This window comes from Chionomys nivalis, chromosome X, assembly GCF_950005125.1.
Source record: "Chionomys nivalis chromosome X, mChiNiv1.1, whole genome shotgun sequence".
Taxonomy (NCBI): Eukaryota; Metazoa; Chordata; class Mammalia; order Rodentia; family Cricetidae; genus Chionomys; species Chionomys nivalis.
In genome coordinates, this window is record NC_080112.1 from 104,417,538 (window position 1) to 104,429,678 (window position 12,141).

Here is a 12,141-nt window from a genome sequence, read left to right on the forward strand (position 1 = left end):
GAAAAAAATTGTCATTTTCTTAATTTATACAAAAGATAAAATGTTAACAAGTGTATTCATTAAAAACTGATAGTAAATGCACGTAGTTTTAGTTAAATTACAATTTTTCTTTAGTTATTATTAGTTTTGTGGTCCTGAAAATGGAACCCAAGGTCTTACAAGTGGGAGACAAGATTTGACTACCGAACTATATCCCCTGTTCCTCAGTTATTATTTTAACTGTATGTATTTACAGGGTACAGTGTTATAATTACATACATATATGCAATCTCCAATAATAAAATAATAGTAATTGGCACTTAAACAGTGTTGCCTTTGATAAAAGTATACATATTTATGTGATGCATGAAGCTCCATCTTGACATATGACTATATTCTTCTTCCTTTTCTGCATCTTGTTATTCTTATGACTTAAACTATACCTGCATAATCTTAGAGGGATGTCTTTCAAAATTTATTCTGAAGTATAATCATAGCAAACACATAAAATACTATTGAAATGTTTTATATATATATATATATATATATATATATATATATATATATATATATATATATCACATAGGTCACAAGTTAAACAGCCAATACTAAAGCTTACTATTTCTTTGATTCACATATAGTGGCAGACCTTAAAAGATAAATATTCTTTTCATTTTAAAATTACATTAATGTTTAAGAGTGGGTTGGTGCATGGGTGAGTGCAGTGCCCATGGAGGTTGGAAGAGGGCATAATGTCACTTGGACCTAGAATTACAGGTGGTTGTGGGTGCTACGAACTGATCTTGGATCTTCTGAGAGACTAGAATGCAATCTTGACCACTGAGCCATCCATCTTGCTTGGATAAATTCTATTTTAAAATGTATCTTTTATGGTCACATCCCTCAAGCTCAGATATGCAGAAAAAACTTATTTGAATTTTTAACAGAGCTTTCAATGATACTAGAGGAGATAATTAGCCACAGCTTAGTAGGTAAATTTTTAAGGAAATAGTGAAAGACTGGTAAATACTTAGGTGAAGGGAGGATTTGGTGTCTTCCAAAGCAATATATCCTTCCTGACATTTTGATCTTGGACTTCAAGCTTCCAGATATGGAATAGATCTGTTGTTTTAAAGTACCAGCTTCTAGCATTTTCTTACAGCATCTCTAGTAAACTAATACTTCTCAACTCTAATCTTCAAACAAAACCCTACACATGCAGTTTAGATTCATTTCCTAGGTTTCATCTTCATGCATAGAGTTGTTTCTTAAAAATTTTTCTTAAATATCTCCTTCTTAAAGGTTTCTTTCCAAGGCAATTGAAAACTGAACATGGTCAAATGATATTACTCATGTAACCCTCACAACTAAATCTGTCTTATTATTTAATGTTCCTTTTTGTGAATATATTTCTTTCTTCGGTGCCTTCATCTCTCAGTTTCCACATGTAAGCAATCACCAGAGACCGTCAGCTCTACTTTTTGATACTCTTCTTGTGATGCTTAATTTTATGTGTCAACTTGACTGAGCAACGAGGTCCAGAAATTTGGTTAAACATTATCCTGGATGTTTCTGTGAGGATATTTTTGGAAGATTCTAACTTACAAACTGATGGGCCTGAATAAAGCAGATTGCATTCTCTCACAAGAATGGATCTCACTGACCAACTGAACATCTTAGTAATAGGAAAAGATGAATTTTACTCAAGTGAGAGGAAAAGCAGTCTTAGACTTTGCTGTCCCCTGAATTTCTAGCCTGTAGTCCTTCCCTGTAGATTCTGGACTTGTCAATTTCCATAAGCACATGGGCCAATACCATCAAATGTCTGTGTTGGATCATAAAATGCTACAGAACAGTTGCTATTAATGCTGATGGATAGAGGCAAGGATAAATGTGAAGACTCTAGTCAGACAACTTCCATTCTATTTCAGTGCTAACACTTGCTGTTTGTGTATCCTATTGGGGCAAATTCCTTAAACTGTACAACCCTCAGTTTCTTATTCAACCAATGAGACAGTTACAGTATCCACTGCATAGAAATAGAAAGATTGACTTGAAATGTTTCTTAGAATGTATTAAATCTCAGAATAATGCTTGTTATATGATAAATGTTATAAAAGTGCTTACATTTTTTACTATGGCTAAATACAGCAAAAATTGCTCCAATATCAAGCATACTACATTGTATCTTGATCAGATGTGGTTTTGTATTAATTTAACCCTGTGTACCTCTTTGTCCCGAGAGAGGAGAGGTGTCTCCTTTCTCCCTGCTGTGAACACTACTTTCTTAAGGAAAACAGCCATGCCTTCCACGCTTAACTTTTCAGTGCAGACACCTGAGTCCGTATCACTTTGCTTTGTCTCTGTCCACCTTGCCCCTCACCACCCCATCTGTTTTTAGATAAAGTATTCATTCCGTAGCTTAGTCTGGGCTTACGTTTGTGATCTTCCTATTTCTACTTCCTCAGTGCTGTGAATATAGATCTATGTCACCATTCTGAGCATTTTGCCCTGATCTTCAAAATCTAAACAAAAAACAAAAAAAACCCACCTACCTCTAACATACGGTCATTCTTACTAGCTGAGAGAACAGGCAGTGGATACTACTTTGGATGCACCAGGAATACATACAGCTGAACAAGATGCTTTGCAGTAATCCCCCCCACACACTGGTAATACTGCTGTCAATATTTATTATGACTTGAAATGTACAAGTCCCCAAGAAGGACCGTTGTAACGGCACTGTCAACAGATACATGCCTACAAAGTGAAATGAAGGTCTGAACCTCATCTCCCTATCCAGCTTTTCACTTCTTATCTCACTCTGTTCTTCCTTGATGATGGCCTTCTCGAGAACACATTATCACAACAAATAAATAAAAAACAAGAAGTCAACAATATAATACCTTATATTGATTACACATAATTCTCAGAATCTAGTGGAGAAGGATAAGAAATAAAAATGGCAACGTGAGAGAAATCTAAGAGAAAAAATTAGTAATAGTGTGAGTTTCCTCTCAAGAAGGAAATCAATTTATAATTAAAAATTTTTAAAAATCAAATCACTTTATACTATATGCATCTTTGTAATATTCAATTGCTTTTATGGTGGGGGGATTGAAGATAGAATCTAGGGAAAAGTCCATGCTAAGTAAATGCCACATCACTCAGCAATATGCTCAGGCCATATATATATATTAGTATGTTATACTATGAATTAATTTTAAGATAGAGTCTCACTAAGCTGCAACAAATGGTGTGGACACAGCAATCTTCATGCCTTGCAGGCCTGTGCTGTCACAGCTTACTCAAAGCATTGGAAATGGTTTTGTACCTTTGTTTATATCAATGAGCTGCTTCTTCTTCTTCTGGCGTTCCAGCTTCTCTTGTTCAGCTTTCTCTTTTGCAAGTTTTGCCCTCCTACTCTTCTCTTCCATTTCTTTTCTCTTATGATTTTCTTTCAGTGCTTCCTAAAGACAAAAATAAAATAAATAAAGTCTATTTTCTACATACTATATGACAGAGAAGGTGTGCAGTTTAAAACTTCTACAAGTTTGCAGAAATGAGAAATCTTCATAGAAGTCTCAGAGTGTGGGCATATACTGTTTCTTGACAGAGACAAATAATTAGCCTTAAGACATCTCTTCTAGAAAAATATTGAAAATAACCTTTCAGTTCTCATTATGTGTTGTGGCAGAAAAACATGGTTATCTATGATGTAGCTTTAACAATGAAAATACTTTCTTCATTGTTAAAATATGAACTATTTTTGATATACAAAGTAAGAATTTCATCTCTTATTGAAATTTTTCCTGTTATCTGCAAAATGGGTTAAAAAAATCTACCTCCTATGATATTTGTGATGAGAAATGAGATGAACACTTGAAGTACTTCCAGCAGAACCTAATACATTATAATCAAGGTATTTTCATCTGCGATGAGGAGGTGGTTGTGTTGCTGGTGGAATGATTACACATAATGATGCAGGATGTGAAACAATCACCTGCAAGTTTTAGAGCTTTTTATATGGTGAGACTGTTGGAAATGATGAGAGATTTCAAGCTCTTTGATATTTATGGAATTCCAGTGAATGAGTACATTCCTGTACATGATATCAGAGAAAGTGGAAGCAAAGTGACCAGATGAAATAATGTCAGCTTCCTTGTAGCACAAATAAGTCACTGCTTAAAAGACACATTAACTATGAGTTCATTCCTTCATGTTTTGTTTTGTTTTCTTTTGATTATGATTGACTAGTTATACTTCATAGTATGTGCTTATGTTTATACTTTAGTAAGGTTTTTACTTTCCTTAAAACTATATTGTTCCAGCAAGTATAAAAATAAGAAGATAAAGGAAACCCCAAGAATACATTTACATGGTTTTTGCCTTGTGGAATCTGAATCTACACTGATTTTTTTTCTTCATGTTAAAGGGCATAATAGTTTAAAATACTCCTGAAAACCCCTCTAAACAATTCTCCTGGAGTGAAAGGACTGATTTCGTTCTATAAAATCTACCTGATTTTACCACTGTGGCATCTATTATCCTAGTTAGGCAAATACTCCACACATTAGGCTAAGAGCACACAACTATCTGGCTACTGTAGACAGAATCCAAGATTTCCACTTAAAGTTTAAAGTTCAATTTTACATTCCAGTGCAGTCTCTCAATATTAGTACTACTGTCATTTTGGACGAGATGACTTCTGTTGTTCTTGTTATAGGGCTTGGCCTATGCATTGGAAGATGTTTGATGGCATCATTGGTCTCTACTCACTCGATGCAAATAGCATCTCCTACAATGTGGCAACCAAATAGGTCGCTTAAGACTGCCAAATGTCACTGGAAGGGCAAATAAGCCCAAATTGAGAACAAGGCGTTTCAGAAAGAAAATTCAGAGAATAAGTGACCAGGGAGTACTCAGCCTTAAATGGGGAGCACATATTAGCTCCTCCAAGACAAAGGGAATACCTCAAAATGGAGAGAAGGAAGAATGTAAGTTATGAAAGGTATGAAGAAGGACTATGAAACCCTGTCTAATGGGTATGATATGGTCATGTTACTCCTGAACTCACAATAACTATTGTTGCCTCCACAGAGCCTGCATAAGACCGAGCCCATCAACACTGATCCACAGATGGGACAAGCATGGGGAATCTAATGGCAGTCTATGGCTGCCGAGGGAGAGGGAAGTCATGGTTTTCGGTTTTCAGTGATGTGGCCACTAGTGGGTTACTCAGAAACCAGTGAACAGCTTTATGTCTATTCCACCATGAGTATCCCTGCTTAATCTTAATATGCTATAAAGCAAAAACAAAATAAAAGACTTGAAAATAGAATAGGGACTTAGTGAGAGGTGGATGGGAGCTGGTAGGGACAGAGGAGGCTCAGAAAAGGTGGAATGTTAGTATGACCAGAGCGTACTCCATATATGTATGAAATTGTAAAAATAAACAAATTAATAATAATTAGAAAACTACCTACTGCTGACTCAGAATCAGTTTACCTTTTCTAAATGTGGAAACTTCTAAACGATTTTTAAGTATTTAGCCAGGATCAGACATTTATGCAGTTTGAAAGGTAAGTAGGTAATCCTTGTCTTTTCATTCAATATTTAGTATTTGTTTTATTCTTCAAGGATGAGAGAGAAGGCAATGTAAATGTGGCACAAAAAGCACATGAAACAACATTAAAAATAGATGAAATTTCATCAAACTTAAAAAAATTGCTCATCAAATGGCACAGTTGGTCTGACAGGATAGCCCAGTGGTAGATGTCGTCCTTGCTATGCACAAAGCCCTAGGTTAAATCCCTGCCTTACAAAGTTCATTCGTTAATTAAATAATAATAAGAAGAAAACGACACTGTTAAGAAAGTGAAGAGATGCCCTCAGAATGGGAGAAATATTTACAAACCACGTATTTCATAAGAGCATTAAAAATACCGAAGAAAAGAAAAATAACTCCAAAAGATGGTAAAAGACTTTATGATCTTTCAAGTTATCTTCCAATAAAAATGAATATTATAAAATAAATACTTGGTAAAGGCCAGAAAGCACAAGTTGGCCCTAAAAAAGAAAACAATAAGAAAAGGCATTATATATTTTGGCCATAAGATGAAGAAGTTGCACGATTTCTGGTAAGTTACATGAAAGGAGGTAAGCAGCAGAAAACAGAAAGGTGGTCAGTGCCTGTGTACACTGTTATTATTATTATCATTATTACTTTATTATTGGTCAAATCTTTTACATGCTAAACAGTTACCAAGATCCAGGTGAACTCTGGTATTTTTAATCTAATGGACTATTTCAGTTGAAGACTATACTGTCACAAGGGGGCTTTTCAACAAATTTATTAAGGTGGAGAAATAGCCTGTTAACTTTCATTTGTCATCTTTTTAATGAAACTTTTTCCTTTTTCTTCCCTCCCTCGCTCCCTCCGTCCCTCCGTCCCTCCGTCCCTCCGTCCGTCCCTCCCTCCCTCCGTCCGTCCCTCCCTCCCTCCCTCCCTCCCTCCATTCCTCCTTCCTCTTTAGTGTGTGTGTTTTTGTGTGTGTGAAAAGATCTTCTGTATCACAGGCTGGTCATACATTTCATATGTATAGAGGATGGCTTTGAACTTCTGATCATTTTGAAGCTCCCTTCTCAGTGTTGGGAACATAAGGCATAGACACTCCAGTACCCCATGATGTTAAGTGGACCTGGGAATTGGACCCAGAGCTTCTTTCAGGAAGCTATAATCCTAGTATGCTTATAACATCCTAAAATCCCTGAGATGACAAAAGTGGTTGTGCATTTGGTATGCTAATGGCTCTATAAATTGAGGGTGGCTCCTCTCACAGAAGATTCTGCACTTGATGTTGGCCAAGTTTCCTCCTGTGTATCATTTCAACTGGTTGTTTATTTGTATCTTTTCAAGTATTGTTAACAGTAAGTTGGTGTTGGGAGCAGTGAACCCCCAGATCCTGAATTTTTTGTAAACTACTTGTTTTCTCCTCTGCTCTGAGACAGCCTGCAGCTGCTCTGAGCACGAGCCCCTCAGGAGTTCCTGATGGCAGGAGAGTGGTTTCTCGTGGGTTTGGCTGGGGCGTGGCTATCAGTTAAGGATCCCTATATAATTGGCTCTGGTACACAATAAAGGGGGCATACTTGGGGCATTCTTGTTTCAAGGATGACCCGTGTCTCTGTCTCTCTGTGAGTCTTTGTGTGTTTCAATCTCCAGCCCCTTGCCCGATTCACGAACTATATTGTGGCGCATAGAGCACAGACGGGCGTGGTGCGCTACAAGCTGGTAAAAAAATGTTATCTAGAATATCATGAACTACTTCAGGAAATTAGTCTATTCTAAGGAAGGATAGGGTCAGGGACACAAAACAAGGGCTGGCCTGGCTTCTGAAGTGGGAAGAGAAATAGGCTTGGTGATTAGAACCTCAAACTTTGGGATCTGATACTATCTCCAAGTGGGTGGTGTCAGAGATCAGATTAGAGAACATCCATCCAGCTATTGTCCACACTGCATTATGCATTGTACTAGGGAGAAATGGCTATATCTTTTGAGGTCAGTGAAGTCTTCTGCTACGATTGCTGTGGTATGAAAGCAGAGGAAACATATTCTGTTGTTCTATATCTCCTTACTCTGACAACAACAGCTATTCTTTAATGGAAATTTATTATGTTCCTAGTGTTCATAAGACATGCTATCTAATCTCTATAAAGATAAAAGAACTCATGCAAGTATTATTTAATCACATTTATGGAAGATGAAATTTCAGTTCAGATAGATGAAGTGACATGTCCCAGGCTACACAACTACTTAACTTCTAGAGCCATTTATGGTTTCTTGGCATCCTCAACTATGTTCATGTAGAGTATACCCAAGTGGAGCTGTTGTGAAAATTAGAGGATGTTTTGATATATTAGAATTTCAGATAAACTATGAGTATTTTTCTTGAATATAAGTATATTCTATACAATATTTAGGACACACCCCACAGAAATCACACAATATCTAGTATACATTGATACTAAAATGTTATAATTTACCTAAAATTCAAATTTTAGTGGTTATCTTGTGATTTATTTATTTCTCTTTCTTCTTTTGCTTTTTAACAAAAGGGTCTTTATATGTAGCTCAGGCTAGAATTTACTATATAGCCCAGACTAAGTTTGATCTTGTGATCCTCATGATTTAAACCCCAAAGTGTTAGGATTACAGGCATGTGCCACCATGCCTGGTCTGCATCTTGCTTTTTCATTTGACAAATTTGAAAATTCTTTTCTCAAGCTTCTACTTATTTTTATGTGTATCTTTTGAATTATTGGGCTATGTAACAAACACTATACAAATTATTATATTAAAATACCCAAATATGAAGTGTTTTGACATCAGAAATGCTGATAGAGAATATTGAAGTAGGCTTTACATTGTCGATTGCCTTGAATCATGCTACTTCTGCAACATTCTTCACATATTCATTTAAAAGTTGTTTTTGACAATGAATAAAATTCAATGTTATAAAAACAGGAGCTTATATAAAAAATCATAGCTTATACAACTTAAGATGGTAGACAATAAGGTAATCACTAATATCAAGGACTCCAAGGAAGTAATTTGGCAGCTATAAAAATAGACTATATTTCTGGATGAAATGGGGGTTTTAATGAATATCTAGCAAAATATGTAGGAAACTTAAATATTAAGTACCATCAATTCTCATAACAGTGATTTCATATCAATGACCTTTAATTTTGTTAGAGTAAAAAGAAATCTGAAGATTCATTTAACATCTAAAAACACAGGAGCTGATAATGAGGGAGAGAACTCTTTAGAGGGATAAATTCTTATCACCTCGATTATTACAAAACTAAAAACTAAAAAAACAAAAGCAGGAGAAGAAAGATTAAGGTAAGTTTAAAATAATCAAATAATTGACAACTTTTAGTAGTATTATATTATCTGTCCAATTTTAGAGAACATTTTAACACACATGCACATGTATATGCAAACACACACTTCTATACTTTAAGTAGGCATCATTGTTTCTTAATGTGGAGAATGCCAACTAATTAAATTCTGTACTTCTACAGGAAAGTACTCTGTTAAAGGATGCTAAGTGAAAAATATTTTCATAGTAGCTCCCTACAAGGTAAGAGATATGTTTACAGAATGAAGTCTCAGTTTTACTACTATAACTATCTTTCAAAAATTAGTAAAAAGTATCTTGGAGACATACCAAATAGTACAGGTTATTGCCATTGCTCTTGGCTGCCTACCATAATGTGATGGCAAAATCCTATTGTTGGAAACAACATATATATTGGCCACAGGACATGGAGAAACCCATTTGGTACTGACTAGGAGGCATTTTCCTTGCTGGCTAGCTTTCATAGTACTGGAAGGTACTATGTAGACATCTGGGAAATAAATAATTAACAGTCTTACTTGGTTGTGAACTCCGTGAAGGATAGTAATGATCAGAGTGGAAAGGTATGTCATGTCCATGGATGCAATAGTGGCATATGTTATGGGGGTAACCAGCTGCTTTATTATTGGCTGTTAAGCCTACTCTACAGGAGGAAATTCATGTCTGTCACTGTAAATCTTCCCAAGAATCCATGGTTGGGGATGTCAGAGGCCCCATGGTATCAGACTATCACTAAATTTTTACCTTTATAACCATAGATTAGTATAGCTCGCAGAACTCATCAGAGGAGTTTCTTTGTGCAGTGGATAGTGGCTAAGGCATAAACTTTTCAAATACAGAGTTTACATCATTTCTTTACAATTTGTATCAGTACAGGGGATACACTGGTATGCCTAAAGTTTTACAAAAGTAGTCAGAGAATCAGCCTACACTGCCAACCTATGGGATGGTGCCAACCACATACAGGACTGTCCTTGTCCATTTAGTTGATCTTTATGGAAATCTTTGCTCTCTTTTCAAAATTCTCCCTCCTAACATTTTACTTTACAGATTGGCTTTGACTGCCCTGGCTGCTAGTGAGCCTTCTATAATTTTCTATATTTTCCTGGAAGCCTGATCAAAGAGCTGTGAAGATACAAATCCAAATCTTAATGTATCATGTCACAAAGTAATGTACAGGTAAGCTGGGCTGTGCTCTTATCTGTTGGTTTGGTGTGTGTGTGTGTGTGTGTGTGTGTGTGTGTGTGTGTGTGTGTGTGTGAAAAATCCTCAACACTTTTGGTAGTAGTAAACCAGGATCCACATTTGTCCAAATTTTCCTCTTTCATTTTCGAATGATAATACCAGGTTCCAAATGAGAAGCTTAAGATGAGTTTTTCAGCATTTAACTGAGACTTTGAAGAACCACGTGATTGCAGGAGGAAACACTGCAGTCATTCATTAGAATTTTTAGCAGTAATCACGACCAAATTAAGGCTTTCCATTAAGGAAAGGAAAAAAAAATCTATTCCTTAATTAATAGCAAACAGCATTAAATAGTCCTTCTCTATAGTTTCATTGTGCTTAAAGGGCATATTGGATTGAAGAAGTCATGACAAATGCTCAGAGCAATGAGTTTTCAACTGTGGCAACCAGACTTGGAGAGTCAGAGCCTCTTAAGACTTTATAAGCAGTATAATACTGCTAAACTTTTTCTTTCCCAGAGATTTCCACTTATTATGGCACAAGTGACCTTTAAAGTTCCTCTTATGAAAGATCTCATGAATACTTCATCAACCAATCAGCTACAATTGCAACAGAGGTATAACTTTCTTACTTAGAGGTATAATTGAAACCTTGATTAGCTTCCTCAAGTAGTTAGGTGACTCAGTAACAGACACTGAACAAATATACTGATAGCACAGCTAGATGGTGCTTGGAGTCTTGTTCTTTAACCTATGTAAATATGGTATGAATCACAGATGTGTCGTGTGCCACAGGTAATGCAAAAGCCAAATAGAACTTTTCTCTTTTCTTTGATTTTTATATTCCTTGCTTTCTAAACACAGTGTTGGTTTTTGTCCGTCTCCTTTCTGGCCTGTACTTTCCTCTCCCACATTTTTTTTTACCTTCCACTGAAACTGCTGTATTTGTTTGTGTGGCAGAAAAATACATTTATTACAATCCACTATCCTTCCAATAGTTTACAAAGCCTTGTATACTATCACTCCATAGAAAATCTCTGACCTTCTCTCCCCATTGCACATTATCTTCCAGTCTCATTAGTCTCTTTGCTTAGCTTGGAATTTTACACCTGTATTCCCTCTAGGCTTTCACATACCTGCATCCACTCTCTTTTTTAATGCCCCATTTCTCACTACTTTTTCCCTGACCATCTTATACAGTAGAACTCTGTCTTCCTCTTTCCTACTGCTGAATTCAGAACATAAAAGGTCAAAACCTAGTTAAACTTTCCATACTCTTTGGTTTCTTAGAATTAGCAGCTGGAGCTGGTTGATTTACATAATAACAGTTTTCAGCCTGGGAGTTCTCCCAACATTAAATTACCAAGAACATCTCCACACATAGTTCCCCATACACCTCATATTTCTTTAGTGTAAAAAAAAAATCATAGGAGGAGCAGAAGGAGAGAGAGCAAGAGCAAGGAACTCAGGACTGCGAGGGGTGCACCCACACACTGAGGCAATGGGGATGTTCTATCGGGAACTCACCAAGGCCAGCTGGCCGGGGTCTGAAAAAGCATGGGACAAAACCGGTCTCGCTGAACATAACGGACAATGAGGACTATTGAGAACTGAAGAACAATGGCAATGGGTTCTTGATCCTATTGCACGTAATGGCTTTGTGGGAGCCCAGGTAGTGTGGATGCTCACCTTAATAGACCTGGATGGAGGTGGGTGGCCCTTGGACCTCCCACAGGGCAGAGAAACCTGCTTGCTCTTTGGGCTGAGGAGGAAGGAAGACTTGATTGGGGGAGGGGGAGGGAATGGGAGGTGGTGGCGGGGAAGAGGCAGAAATCTTTAATAATTAAATAAATTAATTAATAAAAAAAATAAAAATAAAAAAAATCATAGCAGCTTTGGAAAAAAAAACATTAAGGTACTTTGGAAAGGTGGCTTTCTTTCTAATTATCTAAAGGCTTTGGGTAACTGAAATCTATCTATATGTGTTTTCTTAGAAATGCCAATACTGAGTGTTTCTGAGGCTTGATATTTGTGACTTGTCATACTGATATAGC

The 12,141-nt window shown here is 36.4% G+C and overlaps 1 protein-coding gene across 1 annotated transcript in view; it reads right to left on the bottom strand.

Moving 5' to 3' along the window:
* The window catches only part of Diaph2 (diaphanous related formin 2), a 703,438-nt gene that overhangs the window by 179,585 nt on the left and 511,712 nt on the right, over positions 1 to 12,141 (bottom strand). The window contains exon 29 of the mRNA XM_057758989.1: positions 3,314 to 3,449. Within this exon, the coding sequence (XP_057614972.1) occupies positions 3,314 to 3,449 (136 nt within the window). The remainder of the gene's footprint in view (positions 1 to 3,313; positions 3,450 to 12,141) is intronic.